This window comes from Rousettus aegyptiacus, unplaced genomic scaffold (assembly GCF_014176215.1).
Source record: "Rousettus aegyptiacus isolate mRouAeg1 unplaced genomic scaffold, mRouAeg1.p scaffold_m13_p_1, whole genome shotgun sequence".
NCBI classification, from domain to species: domain Eukaryota; kingdom Metazoa; phylum Chordata; class Mammalia; order Chiroptera; family Pteropodidae; genus Rousettus; species Rousettus aegyptiacus.
Window position 1 is genome coordinate 148,352,422 of NW_023416284.1, and position 27,514 is coordinate 148,379,935.

Genomic DNA, 27,514 nt, shown 5'->3' on the forward strand with positions numbered 1-27,514 from the left:
TGTTGTTAGCCTACAGAATTTTTGTTAGACAAAGGTATCGATTATTTTAGTTTGGGATTGGTGACATACTTAGGAAGGCTTCTGTACTCTAGTACTTATGCTCTTTATTTCCCCATCGGCTACCCATTATCCCAACATCACATAGGTAATAATCTCTTCCCTTACCAACACGAAATATTTTAATCCAGTATTAATTTCCAAATGTATTTAGGTATCTATCATGACATTCTATTATTACATTATCTTTCTCATTATATATACCGTAACCATAGCTTCTTTACACTTTTATTTATGGAAATATCTGTTATTGCTGTTGTAAATGGGGTCATTTTTCCACCGTACCCTCTGGTTATTTAGATAAAGTAACAGTTGATTTTCCATGATTATCTTGAGGTTTTAATTTTATACAAATGCTTCTATTTCTAAGTGGGAAAACAAAAAACCTAATTGTGCCCAAGGAGGTTCACTACAGTACGAAGTGGATTTTTGCTGTCTTTTAAGACAGAACATTAACATAGCTGTTAAAATGAACTAGACTTGTTCAACAAAGGGGAGAGCACCATATAAATGCAGAGCAAGTTACAGAAGTGTATATGTGGCACATTTCACAAACACTAAATACATCTAACTATTCCCCCAATCAAGGAATGAGTCCCGTTAACTCCTCGTAATAAAGGTTGACATGCTGACAGAGCTGTAGCAAGAGTAAAAACATGGATATGCCAATTTTAAAAGTAGTTACTTCTGAAGAGAGGAGAGGACTTAAATGGCAAAATGCATAAAGAGGGCTTCAACTTCTGTATAATTTAAAGAAAAAACTTGAAGCAAATATGGCAAAAGTGAAACATTTGTTAAATGCAGGTGGGTGAATGGCTGTTCAAGTTGAGGTGCTTTTGTGAATGCCTGAAATATTTGTCTAACGCAGGGCTTATACAGAAACATTTCTGACTGATCTAATATTTTCTCGAAATCATCCATTTGGGCTTGGCAAAAAGACATTTCACTAATTTTGGCAAGTTCCTAAAATGTTTTTCTCCTTTTTATGACTTAGAAATTCTCTCTTTTGTCTGCTTTTACTACTACTAAGCTGTGGGAGCAGGCATTTTTCAATTAGTTGCATACCCAAAGCCTTAAATTGGGTAGATACTCAACAAATTGAATGATAAACTATTTTTTAAGAAACCTGATGTAAAAGTGGAACCCGAATGCTATGTAAATTCAGTACTAGAACCAGGTTTTGTCTAATAGCAATTTTACTTCAGATGAAATTATTATAGGAAAGTTCTGGACAAACACAACCATATCATTCCTTGTCTACTGGGTATATAGTAGGGGTCAGTAAAAAATTGTCAGTATGAAAGCTAGTTTCCTTCCCCAATTATAGATTTCTTTTAATTTAGAATTTCCATTTCCAATTTTGGGGAATCTTTGGTTCAGCCCAAAGCTAATTGCTATATCTCGACTGTACAGCCTGTGCTATTAATTTTAGAGATAACTGATTATAACATCAATATTTACCTATACTGACTGGCTAACCTACAGAGGACAATATGGTATAACTCCTATTGCATTAAAAATAGTAATTACTATTCTTTCCTAAAGAAACAATAGATGTCTTTGAAGATGTAATCAGTATCTTTCACCTCTCATGTATTCTAATTCTACAAAAATGATACCATTATAGTCTCTAGAAAGATTTTATAATAAATAGACAAAAGACAATCCAAGTATAATTTTTTAATAAAGATAATTACAAAAGATGGAAAAATCAGCTCAGAAAGGCCAATTACTTCTTTAATAGATCAGTTTTTTGACATAATAACTCACATCAATTTTAAATACTATCACATAAAGCATGGTGGAGAAAAATTTTGCTTCATAATTAGAACACTCACAATAGAACTTGCCAAGATAAACAAAAACAAAAAAGCCATTTTGAAAATAAATATAGTCCATGCCAAAGTAGTATAAAATGAAGCCAGAGTCTTCCAAAAAAAAAAAAAAAAATTTTTTTTTTCCTTTTCGACATTTTCTCATTTTTTGTGGGTTCTGAAATTGATGAGATTTTCAAATTCAAGGGTTGCTGAGCTGTTCTGATTTGGTTCTATAAAAAGAAACATGACATATTAAAAAATGGCACAATTTCAGTTTAAATGCACGGACCTACTGATTAAGTCCTGCAGGCTCACGCCAAGATCCATGTGAGCTAATGATGCCATGAGTGTTTCTGGAGTAAATGACTGCCTTAATCTTTGTAGTGGTCTTATAATTTTTTCCAAGTTATCCTATACACACTAGAACAAAATTATGTGTGGCCAAGTATTTAAATGCTTTCTGACAATAAAAACTTCAGTAACAGTTTTTTAAATGTGTTATACTAGCCTAGGTGAAAGAGCAAGGTGAAAGATCATGAGTGTCTATATAAAAATTAATAGCAAAAAGGTCTAACTTTACGTAAAAGAATACAAATTGATTTATATTGTTATGATACTTATTAGTCTTTGTGATTTTAAGGCAAACTGCATAAATGACCAGGAGCCAAACAGATGACATAGAAACTGATGGTTAAGATGGCATACGCTGCACCAATACAGAATAAAATGCAAAGCATCTTATACTTATTGATATTCTCAGGTTCAGTCCAGTACTACTCAAAAGAATACATACCCTCCAAGTAAATGTGTTTATTTTTATAGCATCTAAAAATTATTAGATAAGGAATATAATTTACCCTTTGGTATCTGTTTTTTCTCCACTATTATCCTTGGATTTATCTTCCTCTTTAACATCTAAAAATAAAAATTAAAAAAGATTAAAACCTATTTTGAAATAAAACATTTAAAAATAAACCTTACTTAAAATATAAAAAAGCTGTCATATACAATCTTACTATTTATGAATTCAAAAACAATAAGCTTTGTATTAGGTACTGTGCAAACTGACAGAGGTTCATGGTGTCAATGTAACAACACAGAAAGTCCTTGTCCTTTTGGAAGTTTTGCTTCTTTGGGATCACAGTATTACGGCTGAAATATGTGCTGTGAAGTTAAGCCTGCAGACGTGACCGCAGCACTGGGAGATCAGGGAAGGCCACCACAAAGAAGTGGCATTTGAAAGGTATCTTGAAAAATGAATAGCTTTTGGGCAGAAAAGAGGAGAAATTTCATGAGCAGAGGAAAAACATAAAGGGACTCTGAAGCAAAAGGGAATTAGCAGGTAGGTAGGAAGAACTGAAAAACCAATGTGGCTGGAGTTTTGTTAGAAGAGTTGAAGAATTAGATAAGATCAGCTGAGAGACACAGCAGGACAAATCCTATTGTTTATACCATTAATTTTTTACCCTCATTATAAATAATGGAACTTTAATTCTTAATAAAAATTAGTGAAACAGGAATAACACTATAAATTCAAGATTGCTAAAACAAATTTGCCCAAATGTGCTCAATATTTTCCTTAAACAAATGAACCAGTTTTAAGGCAATGACCTAATAATAAAGATATAGTGAAGTATAAATATTGTTAAGCGTTCTACACAGACATTTCAGGCTATAATACAAACATGTGACAATATGGATATCATGACATTTGTTTTGACTTCTGGCTTAATTTTAGGTATGTAAACTTAAGTATGAAAACATGACTGGGATAAAAAAGGAATGGCTCTAATTTTAGATTTTAAGCTACATATATAAAGAGTTTTCTGTGATAATATTTCTTTCATCTGTAGGCCTAGGTATTTTAAGTTTCAAGGTCCTATAAAAAGAATCTTATCACCAAATAAAAAAGCTTTTTAAAAGTATCAATATCAGTAACATAAATACTGAGGAGCTAAAAACTATGACATTAATCTACCACCAGGCTATTAAGCCAGATCGAAAGGCACATGAATTTTTAACTAAAATAGTAATGAAAGACAGCTAACATACTAAAATACGCTTTCCTGTTTGAAAGAAAGTGAAGAAAAAGCAAAGAAAGATTTGAAAATGAGAAGAAATACCAAATAAGGACAGACAAGAAGACACTACTGACAGTGAGAAGCAAGAAAAACACTACAAATATCCTAAAGCTAAAGCCTAAGTCCTCCTTGCCTCAATTATAGATGGAATTTCTGGATGTTCATCAGTACATAAGAACAGACTGGAGCCATCATTGTAATATAATACATTGGGAAGTTAAAATTAGAAAATGGTAGAGAATGGTAGCCCATAGAGGAGTGAATCGATGAGCAAAAGAACAAAACTAGATGTGTCAATATATGCTATGGATTCCTAACTCTAGTAAAAAAGAAAACAGAACCCAAGACCCAGCTTACTCACATAACTTCAGTGTTAATAGATATAGGAAAAGGATGCTGGACTAGCATCTCTCAATTAGTTTTCCACATGCTACAGGGTCAAAATTAACTGGCCAACTAAACTTACGCTCATCACCATTACTTTTATATGGGTATTAGGTATCCATCAGGAAATGCACAAAGTGTTGAGAATACAGATATTTAAGATACTGGATTCCCCAGCCGTGAGCAGCTCCATCTAGCAGGAAGATTATGTAAAATTCTATAAGGTGTTATATTATGTGTTAAATAAAATGACTGAGGTATGTGTAAGTGCTCTGGGAACTCAAAGATAATAGGTTCTTGTAGCAAATTCAATGTCCTAAAGCATCTATTTTCTCAATATACAAGCTGACATAGCATTTTAAAAGACATAAGTATTATCTCCTCCCCAAGCCAGTTCCCAAATCACTTCCCATCTTTCCTTAGTTTTTACGTTTACTTGAAACAATTTCTGAAGAAAGTCTATTCTCTGAGCTTTTTCAAAATGCTTAGACTGGTCTAAGGATAATCTAATTCTTTGTTTAGGTTTTATTTCCAGAAAATAAACTTTAAAAATTACCTTTAACTTCAGCTCTGCTCAGACTATAAATGAATCTATAACCACTGTCTTCTCTCTTACCGAGTCTGTATTATACTGCAATGTTGGCTATGTTAAATCAAGAGGGTAATAAGGTTTCCTATGTTATAAAAGTTAATGTGACTAATCACAGTCGAAGAGCTCTGAATAAAATATAGTTAAAAGCTAAGCACCACTTATATGGAAAAAAAAGTCACCTATCTAACATATCCACTCCTATAATACTTGTATTATTGACTTCAAAATCTCCTAACTACAGTACAGTTCACTTCTAAAAACTTACAATTTAAAAACCACTTACCAAAAAATTAAATCTTACCTGCTTTTTTGTCCTCTGTTTCCTTCTTGTCTTCCTCGATTCTAGCTTTCTTTGCTCCTTTCTTATGATCAGCCACATTTCTACGACCTCCTTCTCCTTCATCCTCTGAATCTGAGAATTCTTCATCACAAGCTATCCGTTTGTCTGATGCTCGAACTGATTTATATAAAAATTTTAATGTTTTGACAAAAGTATTCACAGGTTTTATAATTGTTACAGTGTATTCTTGTACAAATAAACTAACCAGTCACTAGAATTAAAGGGATAGAATGACATACTTAAAAATTTAAGGTTAGAACTAAATGCATAGTTTGCTAAATATGAAAATTGAGCTCTGATCTAGCAATAATTCAAAGAAACATCAGAAACATTTGGGGATCTCCTAAAAGGAACTTTGGAGGGAAAAAACATTTTCTAATAGGAAGTGGGGATGATGTCTTTATCTAAAAAGTAAACTTTTATTTCAGAGCTGAGAGAGGAAGTAGACAAAATTAAAAACACTATTAATACCAAGTATATTAGAATGTCTATACCATGACATACCATTATACTGTAAATCAAATTAAGTGGAATAAGAGGCTATAGAATAAAAAAAAAGGTGTTACTCTACTTTAAATAAATGAGTTATTTTCCAATTTATTCCCAAATATACATAAGTGGTTAAATTTGTGGAAATTGCCGATCCTATATGTAGTCATATAAATGGAACTTGCTGACACTCCAATCAAGCTTTGAGACATAAGGAAGTTAAATCTATATAAGATTAAAAATGGAAAAAGGAGACGAAAGTAATAATGTGCTCATGAAACATGACCCATCGTGAAGTTCTTGGGCAACTAAATTCTTCAGTTTCTAGTGTTATTTTAATAAATCAGAAAAAAATAATGGAATACACATCAAGACATTATCTTACTAGAAATTCTCTTGTCTGGATCTTCTCCATCTTCATCTCCACTATCTTCATGAACAGCATCTTCTGGAATAGCTTGCATTTGGACACCAGGTGCATGAGGTAACATGCGTAAATTTTCAAATAAACGCTGTCTAAATTACATATGCAAAGTTATTAGACAAAATTAATTTTCTTTCAAGTTTCTTTTAAATATAAGGGGAAACATTTAGGCAAAAAATTTCCTTTATCTACTTTAACCTATGAATTAAAGTAAAATGTACTGAGCACTTACTTTACAAATTATTAACTCATTTAATCCTCAAACTTTACAATGTAGGTACTATTTTATTGACAAAGAAATGTAAGCAGAAAGGCAAATTAACTTGCCAAATGCCACAAAGCTAGTGTGTGGTAGAGAGATAGCACAAACTCAGATATGTGTACTACACTATCTCTTTGAACAGTTCATTCTTGGAGACAAAGCTTTATTAGAAAGTTTTAATGGAAATACATTTCATTTTCATGTAAAACAACGAAGTGTAAAATTTATAGTGCCCCCTGCAATTTAAAAACTGATTTTAAGTGATAGAAAATGTTAATATTTTTGAGCTATAAAACCCATATATTTTCCATAATCTTAAAAAATTTAAAAAATCAATACTCTTAAGGTTTCAATGCTTTTGAAAAAGACAAAGGAAATATCTTACGTATAGGGCTAAAATGACCTAGTGAACTTTGGCCTTCTAAAGGTTCCTAAATCTGTATCAAGATGAAACGTTTATCAAGTAAATTCAATTATATCTTACTTTATCTTTTCCATGTATTCTGGAGTGTTCTGGTTTGTCATGTTTGAAGGACTAATATGCAATTTGAAGTCTGGTCCAAAATATTCAAAGTAATCATTATATGGCAATTCTGTTAAAAACAATGAAATAAAGTTACATACTAAAAGTTGTTTTCACACAAATCCATGCTCCAAAATCCAGATTTGAGTGAGAACTATTTCTAAAGAAAATGTTTAAAAGCGTACGCGAAGTGAATTTGATTGACTGTTTTCCTATTTACATGATTTTGGATTGTAATCATCAATCCATCTATTTCTATAAAGGACGATTTATCCAAAAGTGAGATAATAAAAACACTTACCATTGGGAATCTCACAATCAAGGGCAACTGCAGTCTCATATGTCCAACATCGAGCAACATTACGAATTGTGTATCCACCTCCCCCAAGCATCAGCAAAGGTAAATTGAAAGTTTTTACAACTTCTACACATTTAGCATGACCTAAGACAAAGGAGATTTGGGAAATAATAAGTCCTCATTGTAAGTTTGAAAATGAATTTTTTAAAAATAAACATGAACAAAATTTTACTCAACCAAAACGGCTTTCTTAATATTTTAAAAACAAATAATATGTAAAATATTCAAGAAATTTCTAGTCTAAAACTTTTTATGAAACATCTTTCACACAATGATATACAAAACACAGGTAAGAGATAATCAGCTATTTCATTAGCAAGTGTCCCTGATAGAAAAGACGAATATACAACTATATTAAGAATATAACATTAATATAACACACTTTTATTAACCAGAAAGATGTTACATGAAGATGTTATGTTCATGTGTGAAGTTACATGGGGAGAAGGTAATATGACATTTCATATTATGCATAATCTAGATCGATTTTTTGTCACTGCCTGTCCCTATAGATATGTACAGAAATAGCACGGAAAACTACATGACAAAAGTTTAAATACAGGTTATCTTTAGGTAATGGCATTATGGATAATTTTCTTAATTATAAAATTAGTACCTATTATTATTAAAAACCACTTCGATGAATTTCTACATGTAAAAATTTGAATATAAAGTAAACCTAATATAAAAAGAAGTTTTTCTTTGGATAAATGTCATAGCTCAATAAAAAATTACAAGTTATCAGTTACTTCTTAGAATGTCATCGTTCAGGCATATAAGTCAATCTTTAAGGGAAGAAAAGAAATTATAGAAAAAATCCATGCTTGTTAAATATTTGGAAAACTCAAAAAGTTTTCCAAATATTTAACAAAGAAAAAAATACCTAAAACTCCATCACCCAGTTATTTTTAATATTCTTTTCCAATTCTGTCTGAGTTAATTTTTAAGTTTAGTAATTTTTAAAATGTAACTGTATATTGTATTTTCATTTATTGTTTAATAGTTGCACTGTATGATTCACAACCCAATTTTTATTAATGCTACTAGAAAAATGTGACTTTCTTACAGAAAAAAAACCATTTAGGAGTATTTAAAAACAAAACAAGAAGTTAATTTACAGACTTCCAAGACAGTCGGTTAAACAAATTTACTTTTCCTACATCTCAAAACCTAATAAAAATGAATATATGGGTTTTTTTAAAAGGCTAAAATCTATAAAAATGAAGAATGAGATAGAACACAACAGTAACAACATAAATGGGGGCAGGAAGGAAATGAACAAGAGGTAGCTTTCAGTAGACCTGAGAGATCTGATGAGAATATGTCAGTGGAGAAAGCTTACAATCAAGTTTAAGATTTGGAATTACAAATATCCTTATATGCTTTATATAACTGAAATTCTGTCAGTCAAAACGTAATGAAGATGTATTTTCATTAAGAGGAAACAGATGGTTTTCAACATATGAAATTCAACAATATGAAAATGCTATTTGGCTATTGTTAACCTATTAAAAGAGGCAATTAATTTCATATGGTTCGACTTAATAAAAGCAGAATAATAAAATTATACCATAATTCTAATGCTGCCTTAATATAGTAGCAAGTATAACATTAAATAAAATAGCCTTTAATATCTGTATTTAGTTATTTAATTCCATTTAGGCCAACGGTCTTCCTAGAAAAAGTTCTATTAGAGAATTCTTCACGTCTATGAGATAATTCAAAGTAGATCAACATACTACCTAAAAATTACAAGGAAAACAACTCCAAAAATCATGTACGATATCTTTAAATCATTACGGATCCACATATAATACATTTCTAAGAACTTATTAAATACAATTTTAGATTTATTTTCTTCCCCTCGTTCATTTCATAATGGTGACTTTTTACTTAGGTCTGGGCTTCAAGCATATGTTTATTTCAACATTTATCAAATTTAAGTATTCAGTGCAGCACTCAATCTCTCACATAAATTTTCTTAGGAAGCTACCTAAAAATGTGCTTCATTAAAAGAGACAAAATTAAGAGGAAGAGAGAGGAAAGAGCAATCGGGAAGCCAATACAACAGAGAAGCAAAGAAAGCACCACATTCTAGCAGGTCGATAGAGGGTACTCATCCAAACAGGACCAAGTCAGAAGGCTAGTCTTCAATAAGGTAAAACTGACAGGATACTGGATGCACCTGATCATAATGAAGCTACAGAGACACTGGTTGTTTAGTAATACATAAAGAGAAAACTAGGTAAATGGAAAAATTAGACAGGAAGAACAAGTTATACAAAAAACAAAAACTGGGTAAAAGCTGAAACATACTTTAATGTTGTTCATGATACTATAAAGACTGAATATCACATATGAAGTTAAGGTAGAGACATCAGATTTAAATTGTAAAAATGGAGGTATTAAGAGTGTATGCGAATATTGGGAATAAAGTGGTGAAAGAGAGCTAAATCCATCTTCTTTCATAATGAGAAGTGAATACACAGGCTAAAATGAAAAATTAAAAGTAACAAAGTTAGTACATTATTTGGGGAAGATAAACACACTTAAAAAAATCAACCAGACAATGAAAATAGTGGCCCTTGTTGGGAATGTGACATAAAACTAATCACGTATGAATGTATATGTAAACTTGACAAAATAAACAAGACCTTATTGAAACAAGATTAAATGTAGTTAATACATGTCAATTCCACATACATATATACATGGTTTTCTGGGAACAGCGCCCTTTAAAATTGCTTACCTTTGACTGTCAGATTGAAGCAACCAAGTCTATCACCAGAGAGTGAGTCTGCACCACACTGTAACACTACAGCACTAGGTTGATACATCTCCATTACTTTTGAGATAATCTATGTGTAAGATAACAAATGTTATTATCTCGAAAAACATTTTAGAATTTATTTTGATTTAAAAAATATTAATACTTACAGGCTTAAATATCTGCCCGTATGACTCATCATCTATACCATCTCTCATAGGAAAATTGACAGCATAGTATTTGCCTTTTCCTGCACCAATATCCTAAAACACAGAATTAAATAGATCTTAGAGAAAATTTAATGACATATTTGTTAAAATATTTTTAAAAGACTAAAAGACTAGTAACAAGAAGCAATTTTGAGTTTACCATATAAGTTGAAGTACCACTCTAGGCATGTACTAACTCCCAAAAGCAGCAAAGGAGAGAAGTTGAGGGCTGGATTCCAGACACACACACACACACACACACACACAGTCACTCACTCACTCACTCATTCACTTACTCAGGATATACACATACATATATGTATATATTCCTCAAAGAGATGGGAAAGACGTTTCTACAAAATAGTGCTTTAATTACAACACTAAGGGATTAGGAGCGACTGATTCTTATGTGTTTTAAATTATAATCTCTCAATAAAAATGAATCTTTAAGATTATAACCCAATTTTTGATTTAAAAAAATCAAGTGGAATTATACCCCACAATTTTCCTTAAAGTAACCTAAGTTTTTATATATAACTAAATACAAATTACACAAATCTGGTTAAACTTAAGTATTGTGGATCTCTAGACTCCTGCCTGTACTAAAAACATAGTTGGAATACACACTGACACTAAGAACAGAAAGTTGATCCACACTTTTACCACTCTATGCTGGCAACTCAAAGCTGCTGCCCTTATTGGACAAAGCTTTATCCCTTTCATTTCTTAGTCCACAACTGCTACCTTATCATAGCTTTTTGCCCCTTCCACCTAGACTATTTAATACATGCAAGCAGCGTTTTAACAATAGTCTAAGTTCAGAGTAGCCTTCTTTTCTGATTTAGAATGAATTGCCAGGCCAAAAAGGGAAAGTATCCAAACACGTACATGAATTTCACGGAAGTTCAGATACACTACACATATAATAATTTACTTTCTTCCAAATTTGGGGAATATCTATATATTATATAGGTAGGAAAAAAGGAAAAAAATAAGATAATATTTCATATAGTAGTATAAAACCTTAGTGAGAAAGAGATGTTGAGTCATTCTCCAATCTTTTTAAAACATATATTCTCCAATATTTTTCAACAACTTCAAACAATCATAAGAATACTATGAGAAATCGAGAGACCTCCATTGACATTTCTAAGATTAATCAGGATTATACAACAATCCTTTCTTAAGCTTATAGCTGGGAAAGCTTTTGGTTAATTTTCACTGGGGTACAATGATTGCAGACAAATGAATTCTACTGGTTTAGAGCAGTAGTTCTTGAACTTCAGTGTGCAGAATAACTCAGTTTATAGGCCTGATAATATGTGCTTCTAACAAGTTCCAGGCTGATGATGACTTTGCTATTTTAATGATCATACTTTGAGAACCATCGGTATTTAAGATAATATCGAGTGGGGAAAGACACCAAAGGAGCTAACTGGAAATGACCTGAAAATATAAATTTGTAATTTTAAAAGCCACATAACTTAAACTGAAATAAATTAAACAACTGACCTACCCATTTATAAATAACGATTTCACTGTCATAACTATTACTGGAAGAGAATCACCTTGTGGTCAAATAAAGAAATGTCGCATCTGAAAAATAAGGCCACTAAACTTTTGGTTGCTAAATAAACTATACAACATACTACAGATTTGAAAAATAATCTTAACAAAATAGCTCAGAACTAATGTTGAATGCCATGCTAAAAGAAATCTCTCACATAATCCAAAATAAATTAAAAAGTCATTTAAATTTCGGAATAAACTTCAACATGCATGTGCTTTGCTCAAAATAACAAAGAATCCCCTTTAGTGAAACAAAAAACTTTAAGAAATTTGTAGAAACAGGATTTAACCAGTGCTGTTTACATTCATAAAACACAAAGCATCAAACGGATAAAGATAACAGAAATATAATAGAAACAGAAATAAAGGCATTTAATTAATGTAAGAGGCAGACAGGGATAAACTATGGTATTCTTTCTCTCCTCAAAAGATAATTACAAATTTCAGAAGCCAAGAAAAAAGTACATTAAAACTTAGACCTATTAAATCAAGACCAATTGTAAAAGGAGGGCAGTACAAGGATCTGAAAAAGACTTAGTCAATTATTTTAATCCACCAATCTTTCTAATCAATACCAACGTATGCTACCAGCAAGTAGGTTCTGAAGGTTCAAACTGAACATGCTTTGTGGATTTTCAAAACTATTTATTCAACTAAAGAAAATTGCCAAGCAAAATAAAGTTATTTAACTTCTCATTAAACTTTTGCTTATAGTCAGCAAAAGTGAATTCAAGTATATGTTATAAAATGACTCAATTCTGCATATAAGCTCCAAATTAATGACTCAGGAAAAATACTAGTTCAGGTACAGGGTTACTAGCCTTCTAGGTTAATCTCATATTCATTCAGACAGAATTCAATATTACCCTCAAGTCTCCTGTTCCAGGGAAGTATTCCCCATACTTGTGGAATGATACAGTCATTACACGATCAGTTGTATAAAAAGCTTCTTCAACACCATCACCGTGATGGATATCGATATCAATATATAAGACTCTCTGATGATACCTGGGGAAAAAAAAAAAGCAGTAAATAAGCTTTTTATAAAGGTTTTAAGATGAGATGAACCACCATGGATTCAGGAAACTTATTTATGAGTGCTTGCATTCCTGAATGCTTAATCTCCTTTCTAGTCTAAGAGACCATTCAAACATCTGATTTTATAGTTTGAGCCTCAGACCTTTAAATCCTCCCTTTAGGTCCAATCAAAAAGAGAGAAAATGCACTTACTCTTTCTGGGAAATCTGTCCTATTCCATGTGCTTTAAAAAAAATAGTACGTGTTTCTATAACTGAAGGTTATGCCATATTTAAGACTGTTATTTTAAAACATCTCTCTAGTAAATCTCCAATATTATAAAATAGGTTTCGGCAATCTATGGTCTATAGACTAAATATGGCCAATAGTCTCTTCTTGTATAGCCTTTGAGATAAGAATAGTTTTTACATTTTTAAATGACTGCAAAAAAAATCAAAAGAATAATATCTTGTGATAAGTGATGATTAAATAAAATTAAAATTACAATGTCCAAAAGATAAAGTGTTATTGAAATATGGCCATGCTCATTTGTTTACAAACTATCTACAGCTTCTTTTGTGCTTCAACTGCAGTGCTCAGGTGTCGAAGCAGAAACCACATGTGGTACTCTTATCACTTCATAGTGCTGCTTGGAGCATTACAAATCACAGTAATGCAGTTATAACTCAAATGCATTTTAAAAGCCACATGTATCATAAACCGTGACATCTTTTTACCAGTGCATACCCTTGTCAAAACAAGATAAAAGGAAAATGAGCTTTAAATATCACCCTTTTAAGACACAGTGAAGTTGGGATTATTACTGAATTAGATGGCAGAACACTGTTATTTATTTTATGATACCATAACTGTGTTAAAAGAATACAATAAAAACTGACATTACCAGACTCAACACTCATAAAATACTCACAAATCCTAGGAAAGCAACATTCAAAAATCTTAGAAAATAAACAGAATGTCTCATCATAACGAAATTTCTTTATGAAAATAAAGCTGTGAGCAAAAAGTTTCTGAGTAGGTGATAAGCTGTTTAACCAATAGCCAATTAAATCATGTTTGACTGTACCAGTTGAAGAAATGTGTCCAGAGAAATTAAACTAAACTTGTTTTAAGACTATTAGCATGTGGGCAAGAACTGCTGCTAAGAGATGAAGACACAGAAACTAACATCAATAGTGAATTAAAAACAAGTGGTTTTCCTTGTTAGCTCTTGATTAGTCAACTGAAACAGCCCAGTTGTTCATTTGAGGAGTCAATACAAAATATTAAGTGAGAAAACACTAAATCACTACAATCCGAAGTGGAATCTGCTAGGATATGTTACACCTGATGAGGTAAAAAGCATCTAACTTTGTAACTCCAAATTCACAAGTATCTCTACAGATCTCTCTCAAGCTTCAGTCAAGGATAACTTTAAAACTAATTCCTTCAGCAACTTAGGAGGTAATAATAATATCCCTTTTTAGAGCAAAGGGCCCTATTCTACCTGGAACCTAGGTAGTAATCTTCATTTAATTGAACAGGTAACCACAACAAAATTTCCTTTGACACAGGTTTCAAATGTTTGCCTTCAAAAGTTAAAATTCACAAAGTGTTAGAACATAAACTTCCATTAGTTGAAACTGTAACTCAAATCTGAATTGCCAGACTATTAGATATTTTATATGCATTTCTCATTCTTAAATAGTCCAAGGATTGGTTGATTTTCCTATTATGATTTGTAATGAATCCACTAAAGATTCACCATTAACTGTTTTCAACCTACTGTTTACTTGATTTAAAAAAAAGACACTGATTTTTGTTGTTTTAATTAAAACACTTTTTCACAGGAAAAATATCAATACAAATTAACTTACTTTAGTAATTCAAGGATGGCAAGCACAATATCATTAACATAACAGAATCCTGATGCTTCGGATTTCTTAGCATGATGTAATCCTCCAGCCCAGTTAACAGCCATATCAGTCTGTTGTCTGTTTAACTTGACAGCCCCAGCTAAGAAACAAGATGGGAAAGACTTTGAAAATGTTTAGCTTTAAAAATTAGTGTAACTAGACAAAAGCCCTATAGGAGAGAGCATGTCATGTGTAAGACAAAGTTTAAAACTATAAAAGAGAAAGATCATTGTCTAGGGCTCTAATAACAGTTTTTCCTTAAATATTTTCCTCTAGGTGTGATCAGATTAAATAAGAGTATATACAATGGTAGCTAGACGAGTTGGAAAAAAGTCTCTAAGTGAAAATGCAATGGAAGTAAACAACTAAAAAGTAAAAAAAGTTCAAATATTATTACGATCATAAAGCATGAAGGGGGTTAACGACAACTGTACTCTACTATAAACACTCTGACTACTTTGTTATTAAATCGACTTAAGTCTGATTGCATCAGGACACTTACCAACTGAGCCACCAGTTGAAAGCTGACAAAACTCAAAGAGTCCATCAAACACTGGACAATCTTCTCCAACATTAACTGTGAAAGACGGATTTAATGTCAATCCATTCTGTGAATTAGTAAAAGCTTTTTCTTACAAAAAATATTTCTTACAAGTACTTTAATTTGTTTGATGTAACCATAAAACACATACATCACAGTAGTAATCTAGCACTTGCAATTTAAAAATATAATTTATCATTTTATCCAAGGTAAAGTGTCATGTGAAAAAACACATTTTACCATTATTAGTGAACTATCTCTACTCTATTAATAAGAAATCAATAGCTATAAAAATATAGAAGATATTTGCTTTTATTAAACATGGACTTAAATTTTCTAGGCATTTCTCAAATATATGATACTTTTTAAGTTTAATTAACTTCAATTGCTTTTACTTAAAAAAAACAAAAAACAAAACTCCTTAGGTACACAGAACATTTATAACCTTAAAAAGTATTTTAGTAAGTTCTAAAAGATACAACAGCTGGTTGCTAATGCCCATGGTTAACCTTGATCTCAAAAGATAGTAAGAATTAAACTAGGTTCCCAACAGCCAAGATACATAGAAGGAAGGGGCACTATGGCACAAGGAAACAAGATATACAGATACATGACACATTACGACATATTTAGTTCCTGAGTACTGAGAGAATGAAAAGGACACAGATATATACTTATAACCCATTCTTAGTTTTTCCTCATTCTCAAATTACAATCCCTTTAAAAATAAGGGTCACATTTTATAATATCTTTATATATCCCTAATTTATTAACACTATAATGAATACATTTTAGTTTCTTACAGCTCAGATACATTTACAATCTTAATATGATTCAGTATTATGTAAGTGTCAAATCTACCTGTTAACTCATTTGCCCTTGGGCTACCCATGACTTCTTAATCTAAGCCTGAATGTTCACTGAAAAAAAGACATAAATAATGTCTTATTTACATTATCAATTTTTTGAATAAAATGAAATATACAGTAGAAATGTATATTAAATTCTATGAATGAGATTTCTAGCAACTGCATTTAATTTACTATTATTGAAACTTTTTTAAAAAATCATCGCTGAGGTTCATCAATAAAAATAATGATGAGAATGAAATCCAGTATGAGGCTTTAAAAGATACTGTTCCAATCATTTTTAGGATGACATTTTACATTCTACTTTCAAGCCCACTAATCTGTAATAAGATACCTTTTATCTATAAGAGAAAACATGTAGAAGAAAATGAAGAGCTTCACGAATATCACAACAACGGACAGTAACAGAGAATATTTACTAGAGTCCAATTTGTCCAGTTTAAAGCACACAAACAGAAGACAAGAGGTATATACACCAGGCCATGGCCAAAGTATAATCATTTTCTTTTTTTCAAAGTAAGGGAGTGAGGTCTCTTTACTAATATCCATTATTCCAAAGTTAACATGGGACCAAATTAAAGAGCAAGGGAATATTCAAACAGCTCCCTTGGAAATTTGAAAGGCCAACAGACTTCAGCAGGTTTTTCTAAAAAAAGTAGCTTTAGTGTTTTCACAATGTCTTTTCAAGTTAATAATTAAAACTATTTTAGATCAGAAAATACATCTAGATTTGGATAACCCTAACTATAAGCTTCTAAAAACATTCATACTTATTAATATTAATATATATTTAACATAGAAACGTACATCTCTGCATCTGCTTACTATACTCAGACATGTTATCTGGTCTTATTGAACGTAGAAATTTGATGTACTCATCACTGTGATATTTTGTCATTTCTTCTGCAGTGGCTTTATGGGGCCTCTGTGAAGAAAAATAAAGGTCAGAATTGAGGAATTCAACTGGTTATATCAGAGTTATCAAACACAAAGTACACAATTTCCTTTAATAATCCTCAACAGAATTAGAGTCTTCCAGAACGAAATAATTCCAAAGCTAATTCATATTCCTTTGAAAGTATTAGACCAGTCTAAAACCAACTAAGAATGAATCACTCCTTTTATTGCAGTAGAAATGGCTCAACCCTTATAAAGTCAAATCCATATTCATAAATTTTTTTTCCATTATAAACTTTCTGCTCTATATCCATGGATTTCAATGACATCCTAGAATGAGACTCATTTTCCATTACATGTCTTTGTTCATAATCTCTTCCTTTTTCTTTGCCTCAGCTAATCATCCTTGTTCCAAAGAGCTCAATTTCATTTATGACAAACAGGGCTTTTTGATTATAAGTCTTATACAACTCCTTTTCTCTAAATGTTTACATGCAAAAAAAAAAAAAAATCAGATATATACCCCAACACTGTCAACTGCTTCAAGTCTTTTTCTTTCCAAAAAGGTAAAAATGGCGTCATATCTTTATATATACTTCCACCTTTTTCTACAAAAACATTTAAGGCAGTTGTATTCTATGTTGTTTTGTACTCTGCTTGTCCACCATCACAGTGTTCCACATGCCAATAAATGTTTATAGGATTAATTTTCTGTATAATTCTTTTGTAACAGTCCCAAATCAACTCTTCAACAGCATAACGCTCAGTAATTATTATTATTAACAAAAACATTTAGTATGCTAAATAGAATTGTTCTCTAGAAATGTAAAAATATGACCTGGGGAAACATTAAATAAAACAGCAAAAGAAAGAGGGTAAAGAGGCTACAGCTCCCACATTCAGTTTTCTCTGAAGGACAAAACAAAAAGTGTTTCCCTTTTCTTTCAGACCTTTTCATCTGCTAATGGTTCGCCACCAAGGAGAATAAATTTTCAAAGAATTAAAAAAAAAAAAAAATCAGTGCTTAGTATATTCTCCAAAAGGTATACTCACATATATTTCCATTTTTCTATATAAGCCATAATTTAGCAGCAAGTTATGGGTCATGCGGATCCTATGAGGTTTCATAGGATGACCCTGTCCATAATAATAATTTCCAATATCACCTAAAATAGAAGAGAGACAAAATGAATACAGACAAGAGAGAATCTTCATTAAGTAGTAAATTTATGTATGTTCACCACTAAGGCATTTCCTACCTAAATTAGATTTTAAATATTAATGAGTTTAGATTTCACAACTTTCAAACTGTATTAGGAAACCAAGATATTATTTATTACACACACTTTTATATGCCAATGATTCCATTAATACATTGTTTATTTATAGATTAAGGCACGAAAGCTTTTGATTTACAGTTCACCAAAATTTCTTATTAAGATTAGCCCAAATAAAATACTTTACTCACAAACATAGTTTATGTTCCTCAAAGTAACACCTGCTTTTAGTATTTGCTGGCACATCGAGATGCTTAAGGTAAAATCTGAGTTTCACTGGTATGTTTAAAATTTTACAGCAAATATTACTTCTTGGATGATTCACTGGCATCCCAGAAATCCTTTATAGTTGTATCCGGTGAGCTTATCACATTCTATAACTGTATCACAATCTATAAGGGAAATATTGGCAACTGAAATTTGAATCCTAAATGTAAGTTTTGCTCATGATTTTTCAAGGAAATAAGGGTATTTTGTCTTATTCTTCACCGCTAAAGTTATAATTCCTAGCCTATCTTTGTATAACATCTTATACTACAGTATCTTAAAACTTATGCGTGAGATTTATTTTAAAATAAACACCAAAATCACATATTTTCACCTATCAAATTTCAATAAAAACAATACTCTCAGGTAAAACTCCAGTGTTTCTGTAATAAAGTGTTAAGGAGACCCCTTAAATGTGTATTATTTTCTAATGTAGCAAGATTTTTTAAGATAGCCTTTACTGAATTATTACTTTTAGTACTAATTTTAGTTTTTAAAAAGCAATTCCAAAATTTAGTTAGGACAGCCAAGCTGACTTTATTGACTTGAAGTCAATCATTTCAACATGAGTCTATAAAATAAGAGCTAGAGATAAAGAATGTCATTTACTCACTTTCAGGATTAAAACTTTTTCAAAATTCTACTTACATACCTCTTTTTGTTTGTTTAGTGAAAACTGAGAACTCATACTTTTGTTTTTCTCTTCCATATATTTGATAATAATCCAGGATGAATGTTCACTTTTATAATATACCTATGTCTAATAATATTACTAAATTTTGTTGGTATCACACCTATACCTAACCTTTCATTTTCAACACAAGCTCTCTTCTGAAAATAATTCATACCTATACGGTCATAAGGAAAGCCACTTTTCTTAATTCTGATGCCAACAACAAAGCTAAGACAACACAGGTTAGTAAAGCAGGGCTATGGGGATAGATGACATTCCTCTGCATTGATCACAATTCAGAAGCTATAAATGTAGGAAACACAGGTTAGTAAAGCAGGGCTATGGGGATAGATGACATTCCTCTGCATTGATCACAATTCAGAAGCTATAAATGTAGGAAGCTATAAATAAATCATGGAAGGATTTATTATAAAGCTCTCCAGTACATGATGGCAGTACATAGTTTCTTAAAAGCAGTCTGGTCTCAAAGAATTCTTAAATATGTAAAGCTCACTAGAATTACAAAGCACCATCATGTATCAAGTTAATTTAATGTAGGGAAGATATTTCTAAGTTATCATCACTACCAAAGAAACTCTAGTCTTCACATAACTTCCACCTACTTCTGTGTAAGAAGTACCAAGATGAAATGTCTCTAACATCTATCATATCTCCAGATCATATACTGTAGTTATGGACATAATGAGACTCTAAAGAAAAGCCACCAATAATCTAATAATGAGAAAGACCCCAATAATCTCTACAGAAGAGATGACAGAGTTGCAATTTCTCAAGTGTTTTAAAAAAAATAATAGCAGTAATTAGCATTTACTGAGCGCTTACTAGAAGGCGCTACAATATGTACTTCATATGTATTATCTGTTAATCTTCTCAACAATCCTAACCTGTGGAAATTAGTATTATTGTTACTATTTTACAAGAGTGGATTAGGGTGAGATGCAAGTAAGTTAGGTAACATTGCTAAGTCACAGAGCTGGCAAGTAGAGGAGCTAGATTCAAAAACTTAAGCGGGGCAACTCAGCCAGTCTTAATAGTTACTTAATAGCAATGGCACTTACAGTCACTAGAAAGAAATGGTAGGTGGTAGCCTGACAAGAAAAGGACATATGCGGAATTCGGTATTTTAATAAATGCTTAGGATCTTTGGTAATTTAAAAGAAATGAACATTAAGAAACTACCTATCTAATCCATCAAAGTAACCTTTTCACCAACAGGGTCCTCAAATTATGAATATACATAACTTTAAACAAGTTTCTCTGCTACAATTTAGCAGCTCTACTCCCACCAAGAATACCCACACGACCTCAGTGGCACAGGTCTACAAGGGCTGCCAAGCAACAGATAATTGTTATTTGATTTATCAAGAATTATTCCAAAAGATAAGGGGGTATAAAGGAACCATCTCCAACTTTGTCCTGCTTAAACCACATATCTTAAAATTCTCTAGATGGCTGCTTTATAGACATCTACTTTCCAATACAGATAAAATGTCTTTTAGTTTTATGACCTATAGATTTTCATTCATCTCATTTAAATGGTAATTAATGCAATTTGGACACTTTAAATGTTATCCTGTTTTCATCGAAATATTCAAAAATGCTTTACCAACAAAATAAGTATCCAGAAAAAGTAGTCAAGGCAGCTTCCAAACTTTGTCAATGTGAAGAAATTATCATAAAGAATTAGTTACCTGCAAAATTTTAGAAAATGCTCACTCTTCGGCAAGCTATGAGACTGGAAGTGGCTACTAAGGTCCAAACTCCCTGGGACCAGATGTTATTTCAGATTTTTTTTTCAGATTTTATAAATGTAATATAATACATCCTAGAGTCTGAGCAGCATTTTATAATCTAACTTTATACTTCTGCAGCAAAAATGTGCGAATATTCACAGTAAGTGGAATAAAGATCATAAACAGTAATTTAGGTCAAGCTTTTGATTCCCAAGTTACGAATTTTTTTTTTCCAATTTGTCAGATCATTTTGGATTTCAGGATTGTGAAATGTACCTTTATCCCTAAAGATAAACTGACTAAAAATTATTCAGGAATAAATAAAGAAAGCTACTGTTAGTATTTTGTCTTCCACAGACTACAGTCCACTCGCAGCTTTAACACACTGGTCACTCACTGGGAGTCTTGATTTCTACAGTACCACTTTCCTGAATTCTACTCCTACCCATACCCATTCCATTGACCTTTACATATCAAGGTTTCTCAAATCCATTCATTCATTTAACAAATCAAGAGCCTACCATGTGCCAGGCACTGTTATGGGTGCTTGGCTAAATCTGTGAACAAGAATGCTGCCCTAAATCCTCTTCTCTTAGAAATGGGTCACCAAAGTGCTCAATCCATACACTTCACAGTTATCCTTTATTCTGTACTACCATCACCTAGCTCCCACTCTATTTCTAATCCATCAATGTTTTATTGCTTTACTACTAAAACCTCCCTTAAATGTGCCCATGTCTATTAGCTGTAATCATCACATTATATGTGAACCAACATGCATTTAATTCTTGCTCTCAATCTTACAATTCTACCACTCTTTTTCATCTGTTCTCTATTTCCAAGAGACTACTTAAAAACCTTCAATGGCTTTCCAAATCTCTTCCCAGTTTTGTGTGGGACTGGCCTTTTACTATGCAGCTTGGCACCCTTGCCTTCCTCTTGCATTCCTTTCCATTAAGTGCACCAGGTTCTACCTACCTGAATGTTGCAGTTTGCAATGTCTTATGCAGAAAATTTCTTTTATGGTTGACCCATTCTCTTCCTTCAGGCCTCACCTTGTCTAATTATCCTACATAAATGTCCTCTTTTCCTATCTAACATAGTCTTTTATTTCCTTCTTAAGACTGAAAATCTTTTGTTTTCCTGGCACATAGTAGGGGCTTTATGCCCATTTGCTATTTCTGAACCCAAAACTAACTGAATGAACAAGTACAAGCGTACTGCTATTGAAATAGAGGGTAATAAGACTTATTAGCCGGTACAAACATCCTTATATTTGAACTTTAAATGTTTTAATACTATTACTATTGCTATCTCCTTCCCAATTTCAACTGCTTCCTTTAAGGACTTGTCAACAAAAGCATTTATGTATTTTGTTAAAGGGAAGAAATAATTACTAGTATTTCCTTTTGGTAGCATAGGAAAACTTTCTTTTTGTAGCAGTGAAAATGGATCCACTCCTGTGTCATCAAAATGTGGTGGTTGGGGGTACCAAGTATTGACTGACCTCTCCACGGGCATTAAAACTAGTCAATGTGGAAAAGGATAAGGAGTGGACAGAGAACAGGGATCAGACCTATCTTCACTGTGAAACAGACAAAATGCCACCTATCCTATCTGTATGCAACTCAGTGGTTGTTAAGAACTAGAGAATGTTATATAAAAGTGCTCTATCTATAAAAACATGAAGTATTAATCACTTATCAATAATTCAAAAGACTTTTGATTTTTACAAATTTAGATGGTGGAGGTATAGACGTAAGAAAAACAGACTCTGACCTCATGAAGCTTATATCCTGGTGGGAAGACAAAAGAAGTTAGGTGATAGTGACAAAAGGTAATAGTGTGAAAGCCTCTTTGATAAGATGAAAATTTGAAACAAGTGAGTGGTAAAAAATATCTGAGGGAAGAAGACCTACGTATAGAAAAATCTCAGTCTAATTTTAAGAGCTATGCTTTACTATGTTTAAATAATATATATAATGAAGACCACCGGTATTTATGAACTGCTGCTGTAATTCACTCAGCACTGATTTACCTTCAAAGAAATGATTACTTGTTTTATGGAGAATAAAGATTTACACTACAGCTAAGAATCCAAGCAGCTGTATTAAAGGCTATATATATCTAGGAAAATAAACTGGCACCAATGCTATAAACAAGAATCTAAGAAAATCTGTCAATAGTTGGCTCCCAAGTAGAATTCTTAAAATTTCCCAGAGTAAACTAGGAGCATACTGGAAGGCACGATCTTGGTAACTTTAATATTCTATCTCTGTATACTGCTAAGTGCTTTTCTCTGAACCACTTGTCTCCAAACATTTCAATGCACTCTCAAGAGTAAAAAATTGAGCACCGAGCTATATGTATGTGTGAATGAATGTGTGTGTGTGTCTGTACATATGTAATTGTATAGATTATATATACAGTTGACCCTTGAACAATGCAGGGGTTAAGAATACCAACCTCCACACAGTTGAAAATCTACATATAACTTGACTCCCCCCAAAGTAACGATAGTCTTCCCTCAGTATCTGTAGGCAATTGGTTCCAGGACATCCCCCCAATACCACAGCTTCCCGTGGATACCAAAATCCCCAGATGCTCAAGTCCCTTATGTAAAATGGCACAGAACACTGCATACAGTTTGTCCTTTGAATCCATGTATGTGGAACCTGGGAAGTGAAGTGCCAACTGTATACTCATTGAACAAAACTCCGACTATAAGTTGAACCCTTGCAGTTCAAGCCCATGTCGTTCAAAGGTCAACTGTAAATACAACCTTACTATATTATATACATGGGTAAAACAGGCATTAAATGTGAATTGTTTCGAGTTTAATCCAAAACAAAGAATATTTAACATTTTTAGATAAAATATTACAAATGTGAGTATTGTAATCATGGTCTACCTCAACTTGGTTTTCTAATTACATTTAAGTACAGAAATCACATCATTTTAAAGCCAGAAGTGATTTCAGTCACTAGCTTTAATATTTTACAGATTATTGGTGGTCTTGCAATATATACAGGATGACAAGTTTTAGAAATGTTTTTTGAAACTTTGGAAGCAGTCAGTAACTACAGTAAGAGCAATAAGAACTCTTACTTTTCCTCAAAGGTTTAAGGATACTTCACTCATCAATACCTGGAGGTCCACTTGGAACCAGCAGAACGTAAAGTGTCCAGAGAAAAATACATGTCTTTTGAGGTCCTTTTTATTAGCTAGACATGTTCTGTGTCACTAAGAATATGCCTAATGGTCTTTCCAATTAAGGCTAAAGGTAGGATTCCTATGATTATAGAATTTACTACTCCATTCCTTTTTATATTTCTTCTTTTTACTTCCTTACCAACAAATTTTTTTAATTAGTGACTTCCTTTAACAATAAATTAAAACAAATTAAAACTAGTAAATTATTCAAGCCCTATTACTACTGATACTATCTATTTCCAATCTAATCCATGTAGTGTATCTTCAAGTCATAGAATTCTTTGGTGCAAAAACTGCTTTACTTGCATCCTCTTTCTTTGCAATTAAAAAAAAAAAAAGAAAAGAAAAGAAACCATTTCTGCTACCTTTACACACAAGCAGACAAAATCGAATTTTTTCTGGTAAAAAAAAAAAAGTAAGCTTTTGGAATTAACTGCCAAGCTTAGGATACTATCACATAGTAATAATAGTAATAATGATACCTATGCAATTTAATAAACTCTGCGAAATAGTACGCCCCCCCAACCCAAAGAATATTCCAAATGAAAGCAACTACAAATTTCATTCTAAAAATGAGTCAAGGAAGAACTACACACCAAAGACACAAAACCTAACCATAAATTTCCAAACATTCAGTTATATACCTGTTGCTGGCCATCAGGTAAAGCAGTTGAATGGTCTACAATAAAGTGTTAAGTCACAATCACAAGACTTAAACATCGTCTTCCACTCTACCTATCATCCTGCATCCTGCCCTTGGGACCAGGGCTTGCTCCTGTTCCTTCAACAAAGGCTCATCATAAATAGGTCCAGGTACCAGCAGCTGGTTCATAAAACTGCTACTTAAGTGTACCTCCTGGTTCTACACTTCAAGCCAGGTGACAAGAAGTTACAAAGAGCTTACTTTATCAGAGTCTATCACTGTCAACAGCAACTAACACCGGTTTCTCCAACCTTTTTAATTTGTTAAGCCTTTCTCCTTTACCCCAGGTTCTGACAAGAACAAATCTTTAAAGCTTTGGAACAATATAGTTTTAAAAATTAATTTACACTCATGGTTACTTGCTTTCCAACATGATCAGGGTATGTGCAAGGCCAAGGTTTTGCCAGTGACCCAAAATATGCATGAAGTCTTAAAGAATGAATTTTAAGAAACTTTAATAATTGACGTTAAAATTAAAATGTAATCCCATCTCTACTCCTCCACGATGGCATAATTACAGACCAATCTGTATTACACATATATGGGGTACTCTCAAAATATGTTTTTAAAACATGACTGTTACTTCTTAGCTCTGGCTACTAAGTATCAGACAATTTAGATTTCTTCTGTAAGATTTTAGATTTTCCCACAAATGACACAGGTGGTTGTTTTATATAAACAGGCATTAATACACTGATCTTTCAAATTAAAGCGACACGGTATGGCCATTTTAAAAAAATCAAGAATTATTCTGACCCAGTCCTCTTAAGTTCTTTACACTTCTAAGATGTTGTGCTTTATAATACCTCGATGTAGGAGCGAGCTTCCAAAGTTTGTCCTGCTTCAGACAAATCAGGGCTTTCAGGTCGTTAAGCCTAGCTTCTTTGTTAAATTTTAGAATTCCTTCTCTGGAGAATGAACTACTAGGAACTATTTACCATTTTAACGTCTTTGTGAAATCTGTAAACAGGTTACTTCTCCATTTAGTATAATCTAGGCTGGTTTAGGAAACAGGATTCAAAGACTTAATATTACTGCTCAAAGTCCAAATTAAAAGAATCCTGAAAATTAAAATCTGACTTTTATTATAACTTAGGTATGCGCCGTGAGCTCAAGCTCACCTGATTATTTAGTACTTCTGTACTCCTCAAAGTTTTCCTACACCAGGACTTCCACCACCTAGAAACAGCTTCACAAACAAGATGCCAATACTCTCCTAAACCTCTAAAGCAGGGTGGTATTTCCTGATCGAACAAAGAGCAACAAAGAAATGGGTGGTAACCACTTCTCACAGAGGCAAGCCAGGACCTATCGAGTCTGATCTACACAACAAAAGCAGAAACAACTCCACCATTCCCTACCACCGTCATATTTCCCGCGAAGACTAAATGCCTCAAGCTCCAAAACCATAATTTTTATTGAGGAAGTGAATGAAACCTTTTTCATTTGCATGCTGAGAAAGTGGCGCTCAAAGAACTCGGCGAACAAAGGAGAGGGATAGAGCCCACGCAAAACAGCTGTGTGCGACCCCAGCCTGACGTGGCCCCCACCTACTCTGCAGCACCGACCGGGGTCGAGGGGTCCGGGGTGAGGCAGGAGGCGGAGAAAGGAGGAGCTCCGACCAGCCGGAGACGAAGGGGAGGGGAACCAGCGGGGACTGGGGGAGCGAAGAGGACTAGAGGGGCGGAGCTCTCGCGCCCGCCGGGCTTTGTGTGGAGTCTGGGCCGGGGTAGTTGTTTCGACCTAGGGGAGGGGTTGGGCGCCAGAGGCCGGTGCGAAGAACCCCCAAACCTCTGCTCCCACGAGTGGCGGGCGGAGAGATGCCAGTGAGGGCCGTCCCCTTCGCAACCACCACGAAGCCGGGGTAGGCCGGCGCCGTCCAAGGGCGGAGCACTACACTGCCGGATTGGGGCAGGCAAGAGGGAAAAGTGGGGCACCCACCTGCCTCCCGCCGCAGAGTCTCCGGGGGGCCGCTAACTGTGGAGGGGCTCCTGCTGGCGGCGGCGGGTCGGGAATGGGTTAAGATGCGGCCAAACATCGGTCCCTCCTCCTTCCCACCCCTCGACACCAGCGCCCACTCGCAACGGCGGCTTCAGAGCCCAGCGCGGCTCTGGGCCTGGCACCCCAGCCCTGCCCGCCCACTCTCCCTGGCTCCTCACCATCGTAGTAGTAGCAGACTTTCTTCTTGCCGCCTCCCTGACTGTACGCCATGGGCTCCCCGGCCACCGCCGCCTCCGGACTCCGGCTCCTCCTCCTCCTCCTGCTGCTGCTGCTGCTGCCCCCGCGGCTCAGCGGAGAGCGAAGGGCTGCGGCGACGGTGGGGGTGGGGGTGGCGGTCCCGCGGGAAGGCGCAGGCCGGAGGGAGGCGAGGAGGGGATGCCGGGAAGGCTCGGATCGCCCGGCCAAGGGGCCTACAGCACTGAGCGGGGGGTAGCAGCGGCGCCAACTCGCGACACTGGGGCGAGGGAGGGGGCGGCCAAACCACCTCTGGAGGCTGAGGGGAGGCGGGACGCGT

At 33.8% G+C, this 27,514-nt stretch overlaps 1 protein-coding gene across 1 annotated transcript; it reads right to left on the bottom strand.

The window, feature by feature from the left end:
• Positions 1–1,722: 1,722 nt before the first annotated feature.
• On the bottom strand, positions 1,723–27,514 carry HDAC2 (histone deacetylase 2). Its single transcript, XM_016136972.2, has 14 exons — positions 27,159–27,514; positions 18,166–18,278; positions 17,023–17,140; positions 15,308–15,382; positions 14,767–14,905; positions 12,739–12,880; positions 10,265–10,357; positions 10,077–10,185; positions 7,271–7,411; positions 6,931–7,039; positions 6,146–6,276; positions 5,233–5,388; positions 2,732–2,789; positions 1,723–2,104 (listed from the first exon to the last, which is right to left on the bottom strand). The coding sequence occupies exons 1-14, from the start codon at positions 27,208–27,210 to the stop codon at positions 2,074–2,076; spliced, it is 1,467 nt and encodes a 488-aa protein (XP_015992458.1). The 5' UTR covers positions 27,211–27,514; the 3' UTR covers positions 1,723–2,073.